We start from the raw sequence: 27,695 nt of genomic DNA on the forward strand, positions 1-27,695 counted from the left end.
TGAGGAATTTAAAGTGAAGAAACTTGGCCCATAAAACATTAGGACTTAGTTGGCTTAATTTAAAGTAGAGAAAAACTTAACTTAAAAACTTAATCAAAAACATTTTCTTCACTTTACATTTCTCCATATAAAAGAAAATGGCTGTTTTTTTCAGTTATAAATATGACACTGTGTCTACCAGCCACAGGGAGCAAGATGCCTACTTGTGTGTAAATGTGACACTTTGGAAAGGGAACAATTTAAAATGAAGAGTTAACTTAATCATTAATTTAACTCTTCATTTTAATTTTCTGGCATTTAAAAGCATTCAGAAATATCATTTTGTTCTCCTGCTTCAATATGGAGTTGAGAACAACTTTTACTTAAGGTTTAAATTCCACAGTGCTTCAGTTCTGAACCTCTGTGAACCATATAGGTCATAAATCTGAGTGAATCACCACCCATTATCAGGCTCTGCTATCTGCTGCCTGATAATAATGTCAAATACACATAGCCTTTCCTTACCTTTAAAAAGAAAATGCAACACTTATTGCAGTTTTTGGTTAAAAATGAACTCAAGGCTGGGAGCTACTCTGAAGGCTTCTGCATGCTACTGGTCGCGATCAACTGGTTGGAGACACCTGTTCTACAGTCTTTTTTTCATTTCCTGTGATACTTTGGTGAGGCGCTCATTGATAGTCCTTCTCCCCAGCAGTGCTAGTAGTGCCTTGTTGCATCCCACTCCCTAGCGCCTTGCATTGCACACTGAAGTGCACCACATTCTGCAGTCTTTCTTTCATTTCCTATGATATTTTAGTGAGGCGTGTGATGATGGCCCAGAACACCAGCAGTGATAGTAGCGCCTTGTTGCATCCCACTCCCTAGCGCCTTGCATTGCGCACTGAAGTGCACCACATTCTGCAGTCTTTCTTTCATTTCCTATGATATTTTAGTGAGGCGTGTGATGATGGCCCAGAACACCAGCAGTGATAGTAGCGCCTTGTTGCTCTCGATTACTTTGTCTTGCATGTGCTGGGTGATCATGCACAGGTGTGCGGTCTACGCATGTGCAGTGTACAGCTAGTATGTTCTGTTTCATGCTACTGTTAGGCATGTCCAGCAGGCCTGGAGGAGCTCCCCTTGAGTGGTCGCCATTAACCCTTTCTGTCCTTGCTGGTTGTAGGACCTGCAGCAGGTGATGGTGTCCGGGCCCAACTTGAACGAGACCAGCATCGTCTCAGGCGGCTACGGTGGGACGACGGAAGGCATCATACCCACGGGGAACATCAAAGGTGAGTGTGGCAGCAGTACCTAGAGCTCTGCAGGCCGTCTTAAGGCAGTGGTGGAGGTTCTGTCCTGTGGGTCTTCAGTCATCCAGTTTCGAACCTAGTAATGTCCCTTTGAGGCCTACAGATCCTGTCAGAGAACACCGCCATTTAAGTCATGAAAACAGCAAGGATCCTATACTATAGATCACGGGTCTCCAACCTTTTCTGTAATAAGAGATACTTCTGAGAGGTCAAAACCGTTGTGAGCTACTGAAGGCAATGTAACTTGCACATTGTTACCTGACCACACCCTGCCCAGCTTCATTGACTTTAAACCTAATGTCCGTGGAGCTCGAAACTATGGTTTGAAAAAAATACGGTGTCTAGGGGTACAATGATAGGGCTGCCATGTGTGTCAGTGAGTGCATGGTCTGCGGGGATGTATGAAAGTGTGTGAATGAATGGAATATGTGAATGGGTGACGGAGAGCCTGTGTCGAATGTACTTGTGGCACAGAGCATACCTATCGCCATATGTGGCACCGTTACATGTACAACACAAACATACAATTATAGTGCAGAACAATGTACTGTAAAAATGTTCCTAATAAGGAACATTTTTCTGCAATTGATGGAACATTTTTCTTCATTATAAATTTCTCACATTTAAAAAAATTGTCTATATTTTTCAGTTATAAATATGGCACTGTGTCTACTGGGAACAAGATGCCGGCTGTGTGTAAATGCATCACTTTGAAATAGGGGAAAATTAAACTAAAGAGTCAACTTTATATTTATATGCATTACTTTAAACTCATCATTTTAATTTACGCCCCTGACAAAGTGTCTTTGCAAACAGCAGGCATATTACTCTCAGTGGCCTGAAGACAGGGTGCCATTTTTATAACAGGAAATAGTATAGCCGTTTGTTTAAATGCGAGGAATTTAAAGTGATAAAACATTAGGACTTAATTGGCTTAATTTAAAGTAGAGAAAAACATGAAGACAATGCTTCATACAAACATTTTTCTTCACTTAAAATTTCTCTCATTTAAAAGAAAATGGCTGCATTTTTCAGTGAAAAATATGGCACTGTGTCTACCAGCCACTGGGATCAAGATACCTGCTTGTGTGTAAAAGCAACACTTTGGAAAGGGAGAACATTTAAATGTTCAGTTAACTTAATCATCAAGTTAGCTGTTCGTTTTAGTTTTCTCGCATTTAAAAGCATTAAAATAATATAATTTTGTTCTCATGCTCCAATATTGAGGACAACTTTTTTTTAAAGAGTTAAATTCCTCAGTGCTTCAGTTCTGACCCTCTGTGACTCACATGGGCCATACATCTGAGTGGAGCACCACTCATTATCAGGCTCTGCTATCTGCAGCCTGTTAATGTAAAAAAACATAGCCTTTCCTTAACCTGGAAAGGAAAAGCAACACATATTTATTGCAGTTCTTAGTTAAAAATTACCTCTCAATCGGCTGGCTGGAGACACCTGTTAAGATGGTACTAATCAACGTGGAATCTCGGAACAGTACTGAAGAGATCCAGAACATAAGGACTCAGCTAGATCAGAGACAGTTCTGTACAGATCTAGAACAAAGGGGAAAAAGAGCGAATACTGGACAGGGATAGAACAAAAGGAACATAGACAATACTGTACTGAGCTAAAGAAAAAGAAAGTACTCTGAGAGCTAGAACAAAAAGTACTGTGCCTAGCTGCAACAGAGACTGTACTGTACAGAGCTAGACCAAAAGGAACACAGACAGTACTGTACAGAGCTAGACCAAAAAGAACACAGGCAGTACTGTACAGAGCCAGACCAAAAGGAACACAGGCAGCACTGTACAGAGCTAGACCAAAGTCCTGTTGAGAGGTGCTGGTGCTCACTGTCCCAGAGTACCTGTAACCCACTGAGAAGTGCTGGTGCTCACTGTCCCAGAGTACCGGTGCTGGTGCTCACTGTCCCAGAGTACCGGTATCCTAGTGAGAAGTGCTTGTGATCACTGTCCCAGAGTACCGGTATCCTAGTGAGAAGTGCTGGTGCTCACTGTCCCAGAGTACCGGTATCCTAGTGAGAAGTGCTGGTGCTCACTGTCCCAGAGTACCGGTATCCTAGTGAGAAGTGCTGGTGCTCACTGTCCCAGAGTACCGGTATCCTAGTGAGAAGTGCTGGTGCTCACTGTCCCAGAGTACCTGTATCCTGCTGAGAAGTGCAGGTACTCACTGTCCCAGAGTACCTGTATCCTACTGAGAAGTGCTGGTGCTCACTATTCCAGAGTACCTGTATTCTTTTGAGAGGTGTCTGTGCTCACTGTCCCAGTGTGCCTGTATCCTGCTTAGAATTGCCAGTACTTCCCCATCATGAAGACAGATATCCTGCCGGGAAGTGCAGGCACCCTCCTCTTCAGAATAAAGAAGTGCAGGTACGCCCCCTTTCAGAATAGAGATGTGCAGGCACCCCCCTTTTAGGTGCAGGTACCCCCCTTTCATATTAAAGAAGTGCAGGGAACCTCCATTCCACCTTTCAGAATAAAGAATAGCAGGTTTCCCCCTCCCTCTTTCAGATCAAAGTAGTGTAAGTACCCTTCCTTTCAGATTAAATACGAGTAGATACCCTCCATTTCAGAATAAAGGAGTGCAGGTAACCCCCTTCAGATTAAAGAAGTCAGTTACCCCCCCTTCAGATTAAAGAAGTCAGTTACCCCCCCCCCCCTTTCAGATTAAAGACATGCAGGTACCCCCCTTTTCAGAATAAAGACGTGCAGGTAACCCCCCCTCCCTTTCAGATGAAGGAAGTGCAGGTACCCTCCCTTTCAGATGAAGGAAGTGCAGATATCCTCCCTTTCAGATTAAAGAAGTGCAGGTACCCTCCCTTTCAGATGAAGGAAGTGCAGGTACCCTCCCTTTCAGATTAAAGAAGTGCATGTACCCTTCCTTTCAGATTTATGAAGTGCAGGTACCCTCCCTTTCAGATGAATGAAGTGCAGGCATCCTCCCTTTCAGATTAAAGATGTCCTTTTCGGCTTTCACTCATATCCTCCACCAGTCCTCTTATATTATATGATTACCCCACACTCCTTTCTACACTATGCTATGGAGTCCTAACTTCGTATCTATGTACTCCATACTTCATTGTATTCCAGACTGGGGAGGCAAGTGGCAAACTTGCACTATGCAGTCTTGGTATCCGTCGGGCAACGTTTAATAGGACCGGCTGCAGTCTTCTGAGCAGAGCCTTGGGCAGCAGCACTTATTCTCTTACAAATTAAGCTCTGGTTGTCATTGCTGGTGCCACAATCTCCTCCCATTTGCTCTTTTGTACATTTGTGACTTTGTTGTCCGTTCATTTTGTGCTTGCTTTGTGGATCAAGTTGTCATGGCTGATGACGTTTCCTTCCGTTGGCACCCCTGACTTTTTAGGCCTGGCCTAAAGACCGCTTTAGCTGTTTTGCCAGCCTTATGTTTTCCCAAAAATATCATACACGATATAAACTTATACAAAGGCTCTTAATCTGCACTCTTTAGCAAATCGGTCTGTTCAAACGTCACTCACATAATGATCCCTCCCACCACTGTATAAAATATAGGTTCATGGACCAGCCCTCTCCAGCTGTTAGATGCTTTCATCTCGAGTGACTTTGTTTTTTTTCCCTTGCACATGTATACTTACACCTAAAAAATAGTTCCCTAAGAATAGAACTTTTTAGACACTTGTACTTCCCAGAGACTTCTAGGCCCTATGTGTAGGAGGATGTCCTCAACTTTGTCCCATGTCAATCAACAAGCTTTGACATAGAAAAACACGCACACACTTTAGAGTAGCGAGAGTGCACATGCACAGCTTCAGGTTGAAGGCATACCCCTCAGCTTTGTGATTCGCATTTCAAGCAGTTGTATCTGACCTGAGAGGGACCTCTGGTAACAACCAGAGGAACCGCAGAAGCTTTGCAGCCCTTGCATAGGATACACTGATGTTGCACTTACAAGTATTCATTGTGTGTAAGCATTCCAGAATGTTAGCTATATCCCAGAATAGTGGTGCAGTGGCCTTGCCCCATTGGGGTGCTCATCCTAATTCCTAAAAGAGAATAGAAAAGTTTAATGGTGGAAGTCAGTCCTTTGCAAATATGATCTTGCAGAAGTTAATGGAGTAGTTTTTGCACTTGTTTCATGAAAACATGGACCGAAGTGCAAAGCAGTACTGTTTTTATTTTATCAAGATGTTAATTTTCTGTGCTTTTTGCAGAACTCGCTCTTTCAAAGTTACGCTTAATCGTTTGTTCCATTGTACTCTTCTACGAAGTCCTCTGTTGGTAGTATCGTGCAACTGTTGGTAGTATCGTGCAACACGTTTTGCATCTTCATTGCCATATTCTGCGAGGACCTTTGTTGGTAGTATAGTGCAACTGCAGCTTTCCATCTCCATTGCTTTGTTCTGCGAGGACCTCTGTTGGTAGTATAGTGCAACTCCATCTCCATTGCACTCCTCTATGAGGACCTCTCTTGGTAGAATAGCATCTCCATTGCACTCCTCTGTGAGGACCTCTGTTGGTAGAATAGAACCACTGCAGCTTTCCATCTCCATTGCACTACTCTATGAGGACCTCTGTTGGTAGAATAGCACCACTGCAGCTTTCCATCTCCATTGAACTCCTCAGTCAGGAACTCTGTTGGTAGAATAGCACTACTGCAGCTTTCCATCTCCATTGCAATCCTCTGTGAGGACCTCTCTTGGGTGAATAGCACTACTGCAGCTTTCCATCTCCATTGCACTCCTCTGTGAAGACCTCTCTTGGTAGAATAGCACTACTGCAGCTTTTCATGTCCTTTGAACTCCTCTATGAGGACCTCTGTTGGTAGAATAGCACTGCTGCAGCTTTCCATCTCCATTGCACTCCTCTGTGAGGACCTCTGTTGGTAGAATAGCACTGCTGCAGCTTTCCATCTCCATTGCACTCCTCTGTGAGGACCTCTGTTGGTAGAATAGCACTACTGGAGATGACTTTCCATCTCCATTGCACTCCTCTGTGAGGACCTCTGTTGGTAGAATAGCACTGCTGCAGCTTTCCATCTCCATTGCACTCCTCTGTGAGGACCTCTGTTGGTAGAATAGCACTACTGCAGCTTTCCATCTCCATTGCACTCCTCTATGAGGACCTCTCTTGGTAGAATAGCACTACTGCAGCTTTCCATCCCCATTGCAGTCCTCTATGAGGACCTCTGTTGGTAGAATAGCACTACTGCAGCTTTCCATCTCCATTGCAGTCCTCTATGAGGACCTCTCTTGGTAGAATAGCACTACTGCAGCTTTCCATCTCCATTGCACTCCTCTATGAGGACCTCTCTTGGTAGAATAGCACTACTGCAGCTTTCCATCTCCATTGCACTCCTCTGTGAGGACCTCTGTTGGCAGAATAGCACTACTGCAGCTTTCCATCTCCATTGCACTCGTCTATGATGACCTCTGTTGGCAGAATAGCACTACTGCTGCTTTCCATCTCCATTGCACTCCTTTGTGAGGACCTCACTTGGTAGAATAGCACTACTGCAGCTTTCCATCTCCATTGCACTCGTCTATGATGACCTCTGTTGGCAGAATAGCACTACTGCAGCTTTCCATCTCCATTGCACTCGTCTATGATGACCTCTGTTGGTAGAATAGCACTACTGCAGATTTCCATCTCCATTGCACTCCTTTGTGAGGACCTCTCTTGGTAGAATAGCACTACTGCAGCTTTCCATCTCCATTGCACTCGTCTATGATGACCTCTGTTGGCAGAATAGCACTACTGCAGCTTTCCATCTCCATTGCACTCGTCTATGATGACCTCTGTTGGTAGAATAGCACTACTGCAGCTTTCCATCTCCATTGCACTCCTTTGTGAGGACCTCTCTTGGTAGAATAGCACTACTGCAGCTTTCCATCTCCATTGCACTCGTCTATGATGACCTCTGTTGGTAGAATAGCACTACTGCAGCTTTCCATCTCCATTGCACTCCTTTGTGAGGACCTCTGTTGGTAGAATAGCACTACTGCAGCTTTCCATCTCCATTGCACTCGTCTATGATGACCTCTGTTGGCAGAATAGCACTACTGCAGCTTTCCATCTCCATTGCAATCCTCTGTGAGGACCTCTCTTGGGTGAATAGCACTACTGCATCTTTCCATCTCCATTGCACTCCTATGTGAGGACCCCTGTTGGCAGAATAGCACTACTGCAGCTTTCCATCTCCATTGCACTCCTCTGTGAAGACCTCTGTTGGCAGAATAGCACTACTGCAGCTTTCTATCTCCATTGCACTCCTCTGTGAGGACCTCTGTTGGTAGAATAGCACTACTGCAGCTTTCCATCTCCATTGCACTCCTCTGTGAGGACCTCTGTTGGTAGAATAGCACTACTGCAGCTTTCACTCTCCATTGCAATCCTCTTTGAGGACCTCTCTTGGTAGAATAGCACTACTGCAGCTTTTCATCTCCATTGTACTCCTCTCTGAGGACCCCTGTTGGTAGAATAGCACTACTGCAGCTTTCCATCTCCATTGCACTCCTCTGTGAGGACCTCTGTTGGTAGAATAGCACTACTGCAGCTTTCCATCTCCATTGCACTCCTCTGTGAGGACCTCTCTTGGTAGAATAGCACTACTGCAGCTTTCCATCTCCATTGCAGTCCTCTGTGAGGACCTCTCTTGGTAGAATAGCACTACTGCAGCTTTCCATCTCCATTGCAATCCTCTGTGAGGACCTCTCTTGGGTGAATAGCACTACTGCATCTTTCCATCTCCATTGCACTCCTATGTGAGGACCCCTGTTGGCAGAATAGCACTACTGCAGCTTTCCATCTCCATTGCACTCCTCTGTGAGGACCTCTCTTGGTAGAATAGCACTACTGCAGCTTTCCATCTCCATTGCACTCCTCTGTGAGGACCTCTGTTGGCAGAATAGCACTGCTGCAGCTTTCCATCTCAATTGCACTCGTCTATGATGACCTCTGTTGGCAGAATAGCACTACTGCAGCTTTCCATCTCCATTGCAGTCCTCTGTGAGGACCTCTGTTGGCAGAATAGCACTACTGCAGCTTTCCATCTCCATTGCACTCGTCTATGATGACCTCTGTTGGTAGAATAGCACTACTGCAGCTTTCCATCTCCATTGCACTCCTTTGTGAGGACCTCTCTTGGTAGAATAGCACTACTGCAGCTTTCCATCTCCATTGCAATCCTCTGTGAGGACCTCTGTTGGTAGAATAGCACTACTGCAGCTTTCCATCTCCATTGCACTCCTCTGTGAGGACCTCTGTTGGCAGAATAGCACTACTGCAGCTTTCCATCTCCATTGCAGTCCTCTGTGAGGACCTCTGTTGGCAGAATAGCACTACTGCAGCTTTCCATCTCCATTGCAGTCCTCTGTGAGGACCTCTGTTGGCAGAATAGCACTACTGCAGCTTTCCATCTCCATTGCACTTGTCTATGATGACTTCTGTTGGCAGAATAGCACTACTGCAGCTTTCCATCTCCATTGAACTCTTGTGTCAAGACCTCTGTTGGTAGAATAGCACTACTGCAGCTTTCCATCTCCATTGCACTCCTCTGTGAGGACCTACCTACTGCAGCTTTCCATCTCCATTGCACTCCTCTGTGAGGACCTCTGTTGGTAGAATAGCACTACTGCAGCTTTCCATCTCCATTGCACTCCTCTGTGGGGACCTCTCTTGGCAGAATAGCACTACTGCAGCTTTCCATCTCCAATGGACTCCTCTGTGAGGACCTCTCTTGGCAGAATAGCACTATTGCAGCTTTTCATCTCCATTGCACTCCTCTGTGAGGACCTCTGTTGGCAGAAAAGCACTACTGCAGCTTTCCATCTCCATTGCACTCCTCTATGATGACCTCTGCTGGTAAAATAGCACAACTGCAGCTTTCCATCTCCATTGCACTCCTCTATGAGGACCTCTCTTGGTAGAATAGCACTACTGCAGCTTTCATGCTCCATTGAACTCTCCTTCGAGGACCTCTGTTGGTAGCATAGCACTACTGCAGCTTTCCATCTTCATTGCACTCCTCTGTGAGGACCTCTGTTGGCAGAATAGCACTACTGCAGCTTTCCATCTCCATTGCACTCCTCTGTGAGGACCTCCGTTGGCAGAATAGCACTACTGCAGCTTTCATTCTCCATTGAACTCCTCTATGAGCCCTCTGTTGGTAGAATAGCACTACTGCAGCTTGTCATTCTTCTTTGCACTCCTCTGTGAGGACCTCTGTTGGCAGAATAGCACTACTGCAGCTTTCCATCTCCATTGCACTCCTCTATGAGGACCTCTGTTGGTAGAATAGCACTACTAGTGGAGAAGTGTGGCTCAGGGGTTAGAGGCGGCAGACCCGGAAGCTGAGATCGGTCCTGGACCAGGGTTCAATTCCCCGCCTCGGCGGGTCTTGGGCTAAAAATTCCATGGACTCGATAATTCTCGCTCCGGTGCCTTCTCGACTCACGGGTTCACACTCTGCGACTCTGGGCAATAGCTTGCTTAATCTCCACAACGGCCCCTCGCGGCGGGATGCCTGACTTTCACCTTGTGGATACCCTGCTATCTCACAGGGGAATACCAGGACGGGTTCCCTAAGCAAGCGCCGGGAAACCCACTGCGGGTAGCTGTGCGCTATATAAGCTCAAATACATTTACATTTACTGCAGCTTTCCATCTCCATTGCACTCCTCTGTGAGGACCTCTCTTGGTAGAATAGCACTACTGCAGCTTTCCATCCATCTCCATTGCACTCCTCTGTGGAGCTTTCCATCTCCATTGCACTTCTCTGTGAGGACCTCTCTTGGTAGAATAGCACTACTGCAGCTTTCCATCTCCATTGCACTCCTCTATGAGCTTTCCATCTCCATTGCACTCCTCTATGAGGACCTCGGTTGGTAGAATAGCACTACTGCAGCTTTCCATCTCCATTGCACTCCTCTATGAGGACCTCTGTTGGTAGAATAGCACTACTGCAGCTTTCCATCCATCTCCATTGCACTCCTCTGTGGAGCTTTCCATCTCCATTGCACTTCTCTGTGAGGACCTCTCTTGGTAGAATAGCACTACTGCAGCTTTCCATCTCCATTGCACTCCTCTATGAGCTTTCCATCTCCATTGCACTCCTCTATGAGGACCTCGGTTGGTAGAATAGCACTACTGCAGCTTTCCATCTCCATTGCACTCCTCTATGAGGACCTCTGTTGGTAGAATAGCACAACTGCAGCTCTCCATCTCCATTGCACTCCTCTATGAGGACCTATCTTGGTAGAATAGCACTACTGCATCTTTCCATCTCCATTGAACTCCTCTCTGAGGACCTCTGTTGGTAGACTAGCACTACTGCAGCTTTCCATCTCCATTGCACTCCTCTATGAGGACCTCTGTTGGTAGAATAGCACTACTGCAGCTTTCCATTTCCATTGCACTGTTCTTTAGGGACCTCTGTTGGCAGAATAGCACAACTGCAGCTTTCCATTGCACTCCTCTATGAGGACCTCTGTTGGTAGAATAGCACTACTTCAGCTTTCCATTTCCATTGCACTGTTCTTTAGGGACCTCTGTTGGCAGAATAGCACTACTGCAGCTTTCCATCTCCATTGCACTGTTCTTTAGGGACCTGTGTTGGTAGAACAGCACAACTGCTGCTTTTCATCTCAATTGCCTTCTTCTGTGAGGACCTCTATTGATAGTACTGTGCAACTGCAGATTTCAAACATCTTTGTAGTCTCCTCTGATGACAGTTGTTTGTTCTGCAGTGCAACTATCTTTTCACATCCATTTTACTCTCGTGAGGACATCTGTAAGCGGTAGAGTGACTTCAGCTTTCCAGCGCTTGTCTGAGGCTGTGTAATTCTTGTAATCTAGATGCAGAGCAGTGCTGTATGCATTTTCCTAAGAAGTCACAATTGTCAGTGTGCACTCATGCCTTTGTTTTGTATGGTTCAAATATGGCTTCACATTTTCACAGAATATATACAGAGGTTGCATAACTTACTCTCCCGACACCTATGTATGAAGATCGCAAGAAGGCCAGTTTGATCTTCTTGTTGATCTGATACTGTTGTTCTTGTGTATAGTTAATATTAACAGATATCAAATAACAGAATGCAGGGAAAAGTTGAACTGGGTGAACCATTAAGCTGTGAACCCAGTAAGACCGTTGACTCTCAGTAAGTGCTACCATTCTCTGAATGTTAAGCCCGCTCGTGCCCTCCTTCGGTATTACTCTTTTATAAGAGTCTGTTTATCTCCGCTCCAGTTCTCTCTTCCCCTATGTTATGAGCATACCTGCGGTACAGCTGCAGTTCTTCTGTGAATACATCTCTCAGTAGTATAGCGCAACTGCAGCTTTCCATCTCCATTGTATTCTTCGATGAGGACCTTGTTTGGCTTTATAGTGCAGATTCAGCTTTCAAGCAATTGTATTCTCCTCCAGGTCATCTGTCAGCTGTATATTAAAACTGCAGTGCTCCTGGCCCTAGCTTGGTTGCTAGTATCATGCCTATGGTGTTCTGGGTAAAGGGAGGATCATCCTTTCATAACTTTGGGCTATGTGGAGAATCAGGTCTCCTAATCGGCTGATAACAAAACCAAATAAATTCCTGCTGCACTGTAAAACAAAAAAATGCTCTGTTTACACAATCTATGTATGATAAAAGAATGAAATGTGTGACAACAGAGTCTGCTTTTCAGATATAAAATAGTCCATCATGCATTGCACAAAAAGAAAAAGGGCACATCTAAGCAGATAGAAAGATATGAGACTAGAATTGTTCTATGGGATGGTCTGAGAGGCGGATAACAATGTTTAATTCCAATAGTGGAAGAAGGCTGACCGTAAGCCCCTTTGCAAGTGCAGACACCTTTACATATGAAACCTAAAAACATATATACATTATCATTTGTTTATCAAATTTATTACGTATTTGATAATGCATATAAAAGATCCTGGTGAATAGTTTTTGCCAGTGCTTGTGTTCATTGCAGTACCAGTGCCTCTGCTGACTCTTGCATTTGAGGTGTTATGGTTTCTGGGTGGCGGGACATTGTGCAGCGCTTCTAATGGAGCTGCAGAGTGTACAGAGCAGTGCTGAGACTTTGAAACCAGGGGCTGGTACTGAGGAGTTGCTGCTGCAGGTCTTTGGCAACTCTGCTGTGAGCTCTTGGATCTCAAGGCAGGCATGGTGCAGTCTTCTACAATGCTTGACATGTTTGCACCAGTGGTGGGTCAGCGAGGCTCTTTAGCTCCATCAGCATTAAAATGAAATCTTTGTGCAGTGAATCTCAGGGGTGTGTGTCTGTGTCGGTGGAGGGGTTCCATCTTCTCTTTTGATTGCACTGTCTCTGCATTGTTTTTGTGGGGCTTGGTCTGATGCTGTTCTGTGATTCTGTTTAGGGCCAGCGATTCAGGTTAACCCAGCCTTCCTGGGACTGCGGCACCTCCATGCAGAGGGACAAGGTGGCAAGCCTTTCTAAGTTACATTTACATTTCTCCTTTCTCTGACATAACCTTTCTGACTGCTCGCAGGCTGCATTAACAGGTTGTGGGCATGGTGCCGTGTATCCTCTTTCTTAAAGAATCATTTACAATCTCTGCTCTGGTGCACATTTCACAGGGCGGCGGTACATGCCCTGTCCGGGTCTCACCACAGTGATTCACATTTGATTTGGCTCCAAGAATGTACTGCTCTGCTACTGTCTATGGTTGCACATGATTGGCTGGATTAGGCCTGGCGCTCAGTACTGCTCTCTGTCTCCGTTTCCCTGTTTCTCTCTCTCTCTCTCTCTCTCTCTCTCTCTCTCTCCGTCTCTTTCTAGGGAATGTGGTTTCTTCTCGCTAACTCAAACAATTTGCAGTACATTGATGACTATGGCATTGCAGCATGTATATCTCATGCATTAACAACAACTAATGGAGATGCATTGTCTTGAGGCAGTCATGTAGGATTGGTCCTCCAGCCATTAAACTTGAGCAGCATCATTCCCGTAATTGTTGCAATGTTGTCGTCTACTACTGTTCTTTGAGAAGTCTTCTGTGAAAGCTCAGTTTGTTGCATTGCTGTCCTGCTGGTTATGACAGCACAGGTGAGTCCTAAGGTGAATCTAGAGCTGCTGGAGAGGGCACCACTCATAAGCTGATGCACAGCAAGGGGGAGAATCAGGCTTGGTTTGGGCACATCTGAACTTCCCTAGAGAAGATGTGCCAAAGATGACGCCAAGCACCTCTGAGACCACTGTATTGATGATCTGGCTGACAGGAGTGCAAGGGGCAGCTGACCATTGGCAGAGATGAGGTGACCATTGGCAGAGATGAGGTGACCATTGGCTGAGATGAGGTGACCATTGAATGAGATGAGGTGACCATTGAATGAGATGAGGTGACCATTGGATGAGATGAGATGAGCATTGGATTAGATGAGCTGAGCATTGGATGAGAAGATGAGATGAGCATTGGATGAGAAGAGCTGAGCATTGGATGAGAAGATGAGATGAGCATGGGATGAGAAGATGAGATGAGCTGAATTCTAGTTGAGATGAGCTGAGCACTGGATGGGATGAGATGAGCATTGGATGAGCTGAGCGATCAGATGGGATGATTGATGAGATCAGTGAAGGGCGAGAGCTATGGAGTGAGCGTGGAGAAAAAGAGGCTCCTTGTTTCTCTCTTCGCTTGCATGGTTGCATTTCTCATGCTTCCAAAATAGCTTTTACTTCCTTGGAAGTCAGTCCTGATCATGAGTTTCCGCGAATCATGGTTGGCTCAATTCACAATGATAAATGAATTATTCTTTAAAAAGCAGCAGCACATGTTACAGTGCTCACTTTTCACCCAAAATGCTTCGGGCTTGGTGAATTTCCGGCTGGAGATATTATTGCTGACAAAAGCTCCCTGAAGATGGGGAGGCTCCTGCTCACTCTGGGCACATCTGATTACTCTCTGCTTTGGAAATCACTGTTCCTTAAAGATTACATTGAATAAGTAATAATGGATTCATTCAATCTGCTGGTAGGTGCCTGGATTCATTAATGATTTAGTTCACAAGGACACTAGCGCCCCTGGAGTGCAACAAGAAATCCGCTCCGATCCCAGCAATCCACCAAATGTGAATATGTTGGAGCTTAATACAGTGGAGAGTGCTGCTCTTTTATACAATGCTGTTAATGCTACAGTAAAAGCAGTCCTACAACACAAAAAGGCCCGTTCCTGGCCGATTCATTCTCCAACATGTAGACCTCATAATGCTTAGTATAAAAGAGAAAACTCATCCAAACAACGTTTTTGTTAAAATAGAAATTCCACTAAATTATCAGCTACAACATGTGATAAGACATCTGCCCACCCCACTAACGAGGATGCTCCCAGGGTCAATACAGCAGAGAACCTGAACATGTCCAGATCCGTGAATGTTATCCAACAGGCTATATGACAGTGCACCTCACAGCCCAGATTGTAACTCGGTCCGTGCAACAGAAGACGTACCAGAGACCATCAAAAACCAGAGGGAAAGGGGAATGGGATTGAGAGAGAGAATGACAAGCAGCACACTCATATCTTCCTTAGCACAGCTCTTCCAGATGTAACATATCTGGCTGAACAGCATGCAGCACATTCAGATCTTCCTTGGCACCGCTCTTCCAGGTGTCCATCTCTGGTTGAATGACAAGTGTGGTAAATAAATATTTACCGTCGGAATTTCTATGCGGTAAAGTTCAATAAAATAACTCAATCGGAAATGAGAGGCAGAATACGTGGTGTCTGAGTTATAAGGGTTTTATTCCATAAAATGGAATGGTTCGAACCAGGGTATCATGTTCCTTTCACCATTAAGGATCAGGAAGGGATAGACAATACTTTATTAACAGAGCACAATATATATAGTTAATGCATACAATGGTGATGGATACAGAAGGTGTAACAGCTGAAAGAAACGAGATAAGAACACATGTGCGTAACAGAAAGGCGTGCACGAGGGCGTACACAGAGGTGTGTGCTAGAAACGTCACATGAAAGTGTCACAAGTGGGTGGATTCATAGAGGAATCCTGCAGTGTCAGCAGAAATCTGTAGCAAGGATGCGCGCGCAGCAGCATGACGTGTGACTGACGTGAGGCTGGAGGGTGCAGGGGACTTGACATTTAGCACTAGAGGAAAGAGACAGAAGTCTGGCATGTCAGATCGACTCGTTCCCAAATCATATCTGATATCTTGTGTTTAGGGAACTATATTATCTAGAAGGAAAGAGTCTCTTGGGCAGAGGCTACTCTATACTGACTATTAATGCGTGCATATGTGACTACGTGTCTGCGTGTAATGCGAGGGGGCATGGGCCTACCATGGTAACGGGAGCAATGAATTACTTGCATGGAGACAGAGAGGCCGGACCCTTTGCTCTGCAGCCGGGAGATTGTTTATCTATTCTGCTAGACTGGAATGTGTTTTCGAGGAGCTGAGCTCGGCTATACTGATAACTTGAAGGCAAAATACTGTCTTTGGCAGGCAAGCAGGCCGAGCCGGGCACCGCTCGCCACGCAGGGAGTAGGACAGAGGTCAGGGATGTATCCCACGTTGCAGCTTTCAGGAGGCAGAGAGTAGAAAGGACTTGATGGCAGAAATCAGGGTCTAGCTCTGCAGGGCTAGGAAAACGTGAAAGTGCACCATGAAAAGACGTTGGCAAGGCATACTTAGGAACTGAATTATCGATCCATTCATGGTGGATCTGAAAGAGGACATGTTAACGTTGGACGAAAATGTATTTGCGTCTTCATAACTGGTCGAGGAGGGAAATTACATGCACTTTAAGCTCGTACATGGGGACGGTGGGGTTCACGTTAGGGGACATTTCTTGACCAAAAATTCATATTACCTCACAAGCAGCGTGCTCAGATCTTCCAGGTATCACATCTCTGGTTGAACGACACACAGTATGCTCAGATCTTCCTTAGCACCGCTCTTCCAGGTATCACATCTATGGTTGAACAGCACGTTCGGATCTACATTAGCACAGCTCTTCCAGGTGTCGCATCTCTTGTTGAACAGCACGTTCGGATCTTCCTTAGCACAGCTCTTCCAGTTCTCCATCTCTGGTTGAACAGCACGCTCGGATCTTCCTTAGCACAGCTCGTCCAGGTGTCCATCTCTGGTTGAACGGCACGCAGCACGCTCAGCTCTTCCTTAGCACAGCTCTTCCAGGTATCACATCTATGGTTAAACGGCACGCAGCCTGCTCGGATTTTCCTTAGCACAGCTCTTCCAGGTGTCCATCTCTGGTTGAACGACACGCAGCATGCTCGAATCTTCCTTTGCACAGCTCTTCCAGGTGTCTCATCTCTGGTTGAACAGCACGTGTGGATCTTCCTTAGCACAGCTCTTCCAGGTGTCGCATCTCTGGTTGAACAGCACGTTCGGATCTTCATTAGCACAGCTCTTCCCGGTGTCCATCTCTGGTTGAACGACACGCAGCATGCTCGGATCTTCCTTGGCACCGCTCTTCCAGGGATCACATCTATGGTTGAACGGCACGCAGCATGCTCAGATCTTCATTAGCACCGCTCTTCCAGGTGTCCATCTCTGGTTGAACGACACGCAGCATGCTCAGATCTTTCTTGGCACCGCTCTTCCAGGTATCACATCTCTGGTTGAACGACACACAGTATGCTCAGATCTTCCTTAGCACCGCTCTTCCAGGTATCACATCTATGGTTGAACAGCACGTTCGGATCTACATTAGCACAGCTCTTCCAGGTGTCGCATCTCTGGTTGAACAGCACGTTCGGATCTTCCTTAGCACAGCTCTTCCAGTTCTCCATCTCTGGTTGAACAGCACGCTCGGATCTTCCTTAGCACAGCTCGTCCAGGTGTCCATCTCTGGTTGAACGGCACGCAGCACGCTCAGATCTTCCTTAGCACAGCTCTTCCAGGTATCACATCTATGGTTAAACGGCACGCAGCCTGCTCGGATTTTCCTTAGCACAGCTCTTCCAGGTGTCCATCTCTGGTTGAACGACACGCAGCATGCTCGAATCTTCCTTTGCACAGCTCTTCCAGGTGTCTCATCTCTGGTTGAACAGCACGTGTGGATCTTCCTTAGCACAGCTCTTCCAGGTGTCGCATCTCTGGTTGAACAGCACGTTCGGATCTTCCTTAGCACAACTCTTCCCGGTGTCCATCTCTGGTTGAACGACACGCAGCATGCTCGGATCTTCCTTGGCACCGCTCTTCCAGGGATCACATCTATGGTTGAACGGCACGCAGCATGCTCAGATCTTCATTAGCACCGCTCTTCCAGGTGTCCATCTCTGGTTGAACGACACGCAGCATGCTGAGATCTTTCTTGGCACCGCTCTTCCAGGTATCACATCTCTGGTTGAACGACACACAGTATGCTCAGATCTTCCTTAGCACCGCTCTTCCAGGTATCACATCTATGGTTGAACAGCACGTTCGGATCTACATTAGCACAGCTCTTCCAGGTGTCGCATCTCTGGTTGAACAGCACGTTCGGATCTTCCTTAGCACAGCTCTTCCAGTTCTCCATCTCTGGTTGAACAGCACGCTCGGATCTTCCTTAGCACAGCTCGTCCAGGTGTCCATCTCTGGTTGAATGGCACGCAGCACGCTCAGATCTTCCTTAGCACAGCTCTTCCAGGTATTACATCTATGGTTGAACGGCACGCAGCATGCTCAGATCTTCATTAGCACCGCTCTTCCAGGTGTCCATCTCTGGTTGAACGACACGCAGCATGCTCAGATCTTTCTTGGCACCGCTCTTCCAGGTATTACATCTATGGTTGAACGGCACTCAGCATGCTCACATCTTCATTAGCACCGCTCTTCCAGGTGTCCATCTCTGGTTGAACGACAAGCAGCACACTCGGATCCTCCTTAGCACAGCTCTTCCAGGTGTCCATCTCTGGTTGAACGACACGCAGCATGCTCAGATCTTCATTAGTACCGCTCTTCCAGGTGTCCATCTCTGGTTGAACGACAAGCAGCATGCTGAGATCTTTTTTAGCACCGCTCTTCCAGGTATCACATCTCTGGTTGAACGACACACAGTATGCTCAGATCTTCCTTAGCACCGCTCTTCCAGGTATCACATCTATGGGTGAACGGCACGCAGCATGCTCAGATCTTCATTAGCACCGCACTTCCAGGTGTCCATCTCTGATTGAACAGCACGTTCGGATCTACATTAGCACAGCTCTTCCAGGTGTCGCATCTCTGGTTGAACAGCACGTTCGGATCTTCCTTAGCACAGCTCTTCCAGTTCTCCATCTCTGGTTGAACAGCACGCTCGGATCTGCCTTAGCACAGCTCTTCCAGGTGTCCATCTCTGGTTGAACGACACGCAGCACGCTCAGATCTTCCTTAGCACAGCTCTTCCAGGTATCACATCTATGGTTGAACGGCACACAGCCCGCTCGGATCTTCCTTAGCACAGCTCTTCCAGGTGTCCATCTCTGGTTGAACGACACGCAGCATGCTGAGATCTTTCTTGGCACCGCTCTTCCAGGTATCACATCTCTGGTTGAACGACACACAGTATGCTCAGATCTTCCTTAGCACCGCTCTTCCAGGTATCACATCTATGGTTGAACAGCACGTTCGGATCTACATTAGCACAGCTCTTCCAGGTGTCGCATCTCTGGTTGAACAGCACGTTCGGATCTTCCTTAGCACAGCTCTTCCAGTTCTCCATCTCTGGTTGAACAGCACGCTCGGATCTTCCTTAGCACAGCTCGTCCAGGTGTCCATCTCTGGTTGAACGGCACGCAGCACGCTCAGATCTTCCTTAGCACAGCTCTTCCAGGTATTACATCTATGGTTGAACGGCACGCAGCATGCTCAGATCTTCATTAGCACCGCTCTTCCAGGTGTCCATCTCTGGTTGAACGACACGCAGCATGCTCAGATCTTTCTTGGCACCGCTCTTCCAGGTATTACATCTATGGTTGAACGGCACTCAGCATGCTCACATCTTCATTAGCACCGCTCTTCCAGGTGTCCATCTCTGGTTGAACGACAAGCAGCACACTCGGATCCTCCTTAGCACAGCTCTTCCAGGTGTCCATCTCTGGTTGAACGACACGCAGCATGCTCAGATCTTCATTAGTACCGCTCTTCCAGGTGTCCATCTCTGGTTGAACGACAAGCAGCATGCTGAGATCTTTTTTAGCACCGCTCTTCCAGGTATCACATCTCTGGTTGAACGACACACAGTATGCTCAGATCTTCCTTAGCACCGCTCTTCCAGGTATCACATCTATGGGTGAACGGCACGCAGCATGCTCAGATCTTCATTAGCACCGCACTTCCAGGTGTCCATCTCTGATTGAACAGCACGTTCGGATCTACATTAGCACAGCTCTTCCAGGTGTCGCATCTCTGGTTGAACAGCACGTTCGGATCTTCCTTAGCACAGCTCTTCCAGTTCTCCATCTCTGGTTGAACAGCACGCTCGGATCTGCCTTAGCACAGCTCTTCCAGGTGTCCATCTCTGGTTGAACGACACGCAGCACGCTCAGATCTTCCTTAGCACAGCTCTTCCAGGTATCACATCTATGGTTGAACGGCACACAGCCCGCTCGGATCTTCCTTAGCACAGCTCTTCCAGGTGTCCATCTCTGGTTGAACGACACGCAGCATGCTGAGATCTTTCTTGGCACCGCTCTTCCAGGTATCACATCTCTGGTTGAACGACACACAGTATGCTCAGATCTTCCTTAGCACCGCTCTTCCAGGTATCACATCTATGGTTGAACAGCACGTTCGGATCTACATTAGCACAGCTCTTCCAGGTGTCGCATCTCTGGTTGAACAGCACGTTCGGATCTTCCTTAGCACAGCTCTTCCAGTTCTCCATCTCTGGTTGAACAGCACGCTCGGATCTTCCTTAGCACAGCTCGTCCAGGTGTCCATCTCTGGTTGAACGGCACGCAGCACGCTCAGATCTTCCTTAGCACAGCTCTTCCAGGTATTACATCTATGGTTGAACGGCACGCAGCATGCTCAGATCTTCATTAGCACCGCTCTTCCAGGTGTCCATCTCTGGTTGAACGACACGCAGCATGCTCAGATCTTTCTTGGCACCGCTCTTCCAGGTATTACATCTATGGTTGAACGGCACTCAGCATGCTCACATCTTCATTAGCACCGCTCTTCCAGGTGTCCATCTCTGGTTGAACGACAAGCAGCACACTCGGATCCTCCTTAGCACAGCTCTTCCAGGTGTCCATCTCTGGTTGAACGACACGCAGCATGCTCAGATCTTCATTAGTACCGCTCTTCCAGGTGTCCATCTCTGGTTGAACGACAAGCAGCATGCTGAGATCTTTTTTAGCACCGCTCTTCCAGGTATCACATCTCTGGTTGAACGACACACAGTATGCTCAGATCTTCCTTAGCACCGCTCTTCCAGGTATCACATCTATGGGTGAACGGCACGCAGCATGCTCAGATCTTCATTAGCACCGCTCTTCCAGGTGTCCATCTCTGATTGAACAGCACGTTCGGATCTACATTAGCACAGCTCTTCCAGGTGTCGCATCTCTGGTTGAACAGCACGTTCGGATCTTCCTTAGCACAGCTCTTCCAGTTCTCCATCTCTGGTTGAACAGCACGCTCGGATCTGCCTTAGCACAGCTCTTCCAGGTGTCCATCTCTGGTTGAACGACACGCAGCACGCTCAGATCTTCCTTAGCACAGCTCTTCCAGGTATCACATCTATGGTTGAACGGCACACAGCCCGCTCGGATCTTCCTTAGCACAGCTCTTCCAGGTGTCCATCTCTGGTTGAACGGCACACAGCATGCTCGAATCTTCCTTTGCACAGCTCTTCCAGGTGTCTCATCTCTGGTTGAACAGCACACTTGGATCTTCCTTAGCACAGCTCTTCCAGGTGTCGCATCTCTGGTTAAACAGCACGTTCGGATCTTCCTTAGCACAGCTCTACCAGGTGTCGCATCTCTGGTTGAATAGCACGCTCGGATCTTCCTTAGCCCAGCTCTTCCAGGTGTCCATCTCTGGTTGAACGACACGCAGAATGCTCAGATCTTCCTTAGCACATCTCTTCCAGGTGTCACATATCTGGTTGAACGACACGCAGCGTGCTCGAATCTTCCTTTGCACAGCTCTTCCAGGTGTCTCATCTCTGGTTGAACAGCACGCTCGGATCTTCCTTAGCACAGCTCTTCCAGGTGTCCATCTCTGCTTGAACAGCACGCTCGGATATTCCTTAGCACAGCTCTTCCAGGTGTCTCATCTCCGATTGAACAGCACACTCGGATCTTCCTTAGCACAGCTCTTCCAGGTGTCCCATCTCTGGTTGAACAGCACGTTCGGATCTTCCTTAGCACAGCTCTTCCAGGTGTCGCATCTCTGGCTGAACAGCACGCTCGGATCTTCCTTAGCACAGCTCTTCCAGGTGTCCATCTCTGGTTGAACGACACGCAGCATGCTCGGATGTTCCTTGGCACCGCTCTTCCAGGGATCACATCTATGGTTGAACGGCACGCAGCATGCATAGATCTTCATTAGCACCGCTCTTCCAGGTGTCCATCTCTTGTTGAACGACACGCAGCATGCTCACATCTTTCTTGGCACCGCTCTTCCAGGTATCACATCTATGGTTGAACGGCACTCAGCATGCTCAGATCTTCATTAGCACCGCTCTTCAGGTGTCCATCTCTGGTTAAACGACACGCAGCATGCTCAGATCTTTCTTGGCACAGCTCTTCCAGGTGTCTATCTCTGGTTGAACAGCACGTTTGGATCCTACTTAGCACAGCTCTTCCAGGTGTCCATCTCTGGTTGAACGACAAGCAGCACGCTCTGATCCTCCTTTGCACCGCTCTTCCAGGTGTCCATCTCTGGTTGAACGACACGCAGCATGCTCAGATCTTCCTTAGCACCGCTCTTCCAGGTATCACATCTATGGTTGAACGGCACGCAGCATGCTCAGATCCTCATTAGCACCGCTCTTCCAGGTGTCCATCTCTGGTTGAACGACACGCAGCACGCTCGGATCCTCCTTAGCACAGCTCTTCCAGGTGTCCATCTGGTTGAACGACAAGCAGCACGCTCGGATCCTCCTTAGCACAGCTCTTCCAGGTGTCCATCTCTGGTTGAACGGCACGCAGCATGCTCAGATCTTCGATAGCACCGCTCTTCCAGGTGTCCATCTCTGGTTGAAAGAAACGCAGCATGCTCAGATCTTCCTTAGCATCGCTCTTCCATATCACATTCTATGGTTGAACGGCACGCAGCATGCTCAGATCTTCATTAGCACCGCTCTTCCAGGTGTCCATCTCTTGTTGAACGACACGCAGCATGCTCACATCTTTCTTGGCACCGCTCTTCCAGGTATCACATCTATGGTTGAACGGCACTCAGCATGCTCAGATCTTCATTAGCACCGCTCTTCCAGGTGTCCATCTCTGGTTGAACGACACGCAGCATGCTCAGATCTTTCTTGGCACAGCTCTTCCAGGTGTCTCACTCTGGTTGAACAGCACGTTTGGATCCTACTTAGCACAGCTCTTCCAGGTGTCCATCTCTGGTTGAACGACAAGCAGCACGCTCTGATCCTCCTTTGCACCGCTCTTCCAGGTGTCCATCTCTGGTTGAACGACACGCAGCATGCTCAGATCTTCCTTAGCACCGCTCTTCCAGGTATCACATCTATGGTTGAACGGCACGCAGCATGCTCAGATCCTCATTAGCACCGCTCTTCCAGGTGTCCATCTCTGGTTGAACGACACGCAGCACGCTCGGATCCTCCTTAGCACAGCTCTTCCAGGTGTCCATTTGGTTGAACGACAAGCAGCACGCTCGGATCCTCCTTAGCACAGCTCTTCCAGGTGTCCATCTCTGGTTGAACGGCACGCAGCATGCTCAGATCTTCGATAGCACCGCTCTTCCAGGTGTCCATCTCTGGATGAAAGAAACGCAGCATGCTCAGATCTTCCTTAGCATCGCTCTTCCATATCACATTCTATGGTTGAACGGCACGCAGCATGCTCAGATCTTCATTAGCACCGCTCTTCCAGGTGTCCATATCTTGTTGAACGACACGCAGCATGCTCACATCTTTCTTGGTACCGCTCTTCCAGGTATCACATCTATGGTTGAACGGCACTCAGCATGCTCAGATCTTCATTAGCACCGCTCTTCCAGGTGTCCATCTCTGGTTGAACGACACGCAGCATGCTCAGATCTTTCTTGGCACAGCTCTTCCAGGTGTCTCACTCTGGTTGAACAGCACGTTTGGATCCTACTTAGCACAGCTCTTCCAGGTGTCCATCTCTGGTTGAACGACAAGCAGCACGCTCTGATCCTCCTTTGCACCGCTCTTCCAGGTGTCCATCTCTGGTTGAACGACACGCAGCATGCTCAGATCTTCCTTAGCACCGCTCTTCCAGGTATCACATCTATGGTTGAACGGCACGCAGCATGCTCAGATCCTCATTAGCACCGCTCTTCCAGGTGTCCATCTCTGGTTGAACGACACGCAGCACGCTCGGATCCTCCTTAGCACAGCTCTTCCAGGTGTCCATCTCTGGTTGAACGGCACGCAGCATGCTCAGATCTTCATTAGCACTGCTCTTCCAGGTGTCCATCTCTGGTTGAAAGAAACGCAGCATGCTCAGATCTTCCTTAGCATCGCTCTTCCATATCACATTCTATGGTTGAACGGCACGCAGCATGCTCAGATCTTCATTAGCACCGCTCTTCCAGGTGTCCATCTCTGGTTGAAAGACACGCAACATGCTCAGATCTTCCTTAGCATCGCTCTTCCATATCACATTCTATGGTTGAACGGCACGCAGCATGCTCAGATCTTCCTTTGCACAGCTCTTCCAGGTGTCTATCTCTGGTTGAACAGCACGTTTGGATCTTCCTTAGCACAACTCTTCCAGGTGTCCATCTCTGGTTGAACAGCACGCAGCATGCTCAGATCTTCATTAGCACCGCTCTTCCAGGTGTCACATCTCTGGTTGAACGACACGCAGCATGCTCGAATCTTCCTTTGCACAGCTCTTCCAGGTATCACATCTCTGGTTGAACGACACACAGTATGCTCAGATCTTCCTTAGCACCGCTCTTCCAGGTATCACATCTATGGTTGAACGGCACGCAGCATGCTCAGATCTTCATTAGCACCGCTCTTCCAGGTGTCCATCTCTGATTGAACAGCACGTTCAGATCTACATTAGCACAGCTCTTCCAGGTGTCTCATCTCTGGTTGAACAGCACGTTCAGATCTTCCTTAGCACAGCTCTTCCAGTTCTCCATCTCTGGTTGAACAGCACGCTCGGATCTTCCTTAGCACAGCTCTTCCAGGCGTCCATCTCTGGTTGAACGACACGCAGCACGCTCAGATCTTCCTTAGCACAGCTCTTCCAGGAATCACATCTATGGTTGAACGGCACACAGCCCGCTCGGATCTTCCTTAGCACAGCTCTTCCAGGTGTCCATCTCTGGTTGAACGGCACGCAGCGTGCTCAGATCTTAATTAGCACCGCTCTTCCAGGTGTCCATCTCTGGTTGAACGACACGCAGCATGCTCAGATCTTCCTTAGCACCGCTCTTCCAGGTGTCCATCTCTGGTTGAACGACACGCAGCACACTCGGATCCTCCTTAGCACAGCTCTTCCAGGTGTCCATCTCTGGTTGAACAGCACGCAGCATGCTCAGATCTTCATTAGCAACGCTCTTTCAGGTGTCCATCTCTGGTTGAAAGACATGCAGCATGCTCAGATCTTCCTTAGCATCGCTCTTCCATATCACATTCTAAGGTTGAACGGCACGCAGCATGCTCAGATCTTCATTAGCACCGCTCTTCCAGGTGTCCATCTCTGGTTGAACGACACGCAGCATGCTCAGATCTTCCTTAGCACAGCTCTTCCAGGTGTCTATCTCTGGTTGAACAGCACGTTTGGATCTTCCTTAGCACAGCTCTTCCAGGTGTCCATCTCTGGTTGAACGACAAGCAGCACGCTCGGATCCTCCTTAGCACAACTCTTCCAGGTGTCCATCTCTGGTTGAACGACACGCAGCATGCTCAGATCTTCATTAGCACCGCTCTTCCAGGTGTCACATCTCTGGTTGAACGACACGCAGCATGCTCGAATCTTCCTTTGCAAGCTCTTTCAGGTGTCTCATCTCTGGTAGAACAGCACGCTTGGATCTTCCTTAGCACAGCTCTTCCAGGTGTCCATCTCTGGTTGAACAGCACGTTTGGATCTTCCTTAGCAACGCTCTTCCAGGTGTCCATCTCTGGTTGAACGACAAGCAGCACGCTCGGATCCTCCTTAGCACAGCTCTTCCAGGTGTCCATCTCTGGTTGAACGACACGCAGCATGCTCAGATCTTCATTAGCACCGCTCTTCCAGCTGTCCATCTCTGGTTGAACGACACGCAGCATGCTCAGCTCTTCATTAGCACCGCTCTTCCAGGTGTCCATCTCTGGTTGAACGACACGCAGCATGCTCAGATCTTTCTTGGCACCGCTCTTCCAGGTATCACATCTATGGTTGAACGGCACGCAGCATGCTCAGATCTTCATTAGCACCGCTCTTCCAGGTGTCCATATCTGGTTGAATGACACGTAGCATGCTCAGATCTTCCTTAGCACCGCTCTTCCAGGTATCATATCTCTGGTTGCAGCACGTTCTACACTGAGGCTCTCGGGTAACAGAATGATTCATGGCCCCAGAATACTCCAAGCAGGAAGGAAGCCGTAAGCTGTAGAAGCAAGTGTTGGGTCAAGACTCTTCTCAGTAGAGAAAGATACTTGGAGAGGTACAGGAATACAACAGATCCGAAACGGCATCCAAATTGCAAGGTCAATTTAACAAGGCAATTGGTGAGTTAGCCAAGAAACCGCATCAGTGAAAATAATTGTAGGTAATGATAGACCCTGAGCAAAATATACCGCAGGCAGATCACCAATGCAACACACTGAAAGTTACCAGGCAGCTTCCTTAAGCCTCCATGCTGATTAATTAGTGATGCTGCCTGTCATGATCCGGAAGTCCCAACCTTGACCTAAGATGGCCCGCTACTCTTGGTGCCCTATCCACAAACGGCAGGTCCTCCTCCGTCTTAAAGGAGCACGCTTCACAGATCTTGTACCAGTTGTCAAACCCCGAATACGTTGCTGATTCCTCACAGGACCCAAATCACACCTTTGTTAAAATGCCAGGTTTACAAAGGTATCATCCATGCAGCGGTGGAGAAATCCAGGTTCATACAATCAATTCAGCAACATGGGAATCTGACCAAAATAAATCCAAGCCACACCGCTGTCAATAGCCAACAAAAATAGCAGCGACACAGCATAACAGTTCCAATCCCGTGCAGTGATTCTACTGAGATTAATATATCAGAGGACAGTAATCCACAGCCCAGCGTTGAAGCAGCGGTTCATGAACAGGTGGATCCAACCGGGATCAACTCTGCTCAGAAAACCAGGCCAAACATGCCCTTGTAAAAATATTAATTCTTAAAAATACAGCCACACTGCTTCATGGACCCACCACAATGGGGATGGCAGCAGGCTAAATACAACGGAGAAAACGAACCCGAAACACTCCTGTTAAAATATGAGTTCCACCAATGTGTAAGCCATATGTTGCGGCAAGGGACACCTTCTCGTCCACGCATTCACCAAAGCGTGCATCCTTCCAGGATTAATGCAACCGGTTTTAGATGTATTTTGTTTTGTGGGATTGATAACATAAAAACTATTTAAGAGATTTGCTAAATGCACGTAATAAAGATGATTAAAATACATTCATGTAAATTCAAAGGTGACAGGGCCTTCTACCTCCTCCACGTGGTTCATTGAATACGCCTTACAAGCTGCGCAAAAAGACTCGCGCAGCAGCGCAATGAACATGCCACCCTTCCTCATAATTCATGAAATACACAACCGAGCATGTGTATTTACAAAGCGCACATTCACCCAGAAGGGTATCGAGGCGCTGAATTACAGATGCATTTACACACACAAAAAATACACAAGGGCGCGAAAGTCTCATAGGGCTAAAGTAACACTTGTTTCAGTCTGTTGGGGACATGCAATGTGGAACTTGTAAAGTGCTATTAGGATTATGTCTGAACACGAGCCTGACGGAAAGGATGTAAAGTCCCTAAGTGCATGAAATGAATAAAGTGCTCTCAGAATTACTGCTTCTCGGATCTCGGCCACATCACAAAATACTGCCATGTGCTACAGCTCGTGCTATTACAGTTCGTAGGCAGTGGCGGCTCCTCCGCAGTGGCGGAGTAGCGTCGCCTCACAGGCTCAGCCAGCAGGCGAAAAATAAAACCATATCTTTATATTTTTCAGCTGCTGACTGAGCCAGCGTGTGTGGGGATGGGCCGGACTTTGAGAGGCGGTACATTTTATGATGGC

General features: G+C 47.6%; 1 protein-coding gene across 13 annotated transcripts in view; it reads left to right on the forward strand.

Moving 5' to 3' along the window:
• Positions 1 to 27,695, forward strand: part of ARFIP2 (ARF interacting protein 2) — a 274,219-nt gene that overhangs the window by 158,076 nt on the left and 88,448 nt on the right. For 8 of the 13 annotated variants that reach the window (XM_086933698.1, XM_086933705.1, XM_086933694.1 and 5 more), the window contains exons 3-4: positions 1,163 to 1,271; positions 12,672 to 12,734. In XM_086933698.1, the coding sequence (XP_086789824.1) occupies positions 1,163 to 1,271; positions 12,672 to 12,734 (172 nt within the window). The remainder of the gene's footprint in view (positions 1 to 1,162; positions 1,272 to 12,671; positions 12,735 to 27,695) is intronic. The other 5 variants (XM_086933702.1, XM_086933700.1, XM_086933695.1 and 2 more) reach the window with 1 other exon arrangement.

The sequence above is a fragment of the Lissotriton vulgaris genome, chromosome 8 (assembly GCF_964263255.1).
Source record: "Lissotriton vulgaris chromosome 8, aLisVul1.2, whole genome shotgun sequence".
Classification (NCBI taxonomy): domain Eukaryota; kingdom Metazoa; phylum Chordata; class Amphibia; order Caudata; family Salamandridae; genus Lissotriton; species Lissotriton vulgaris.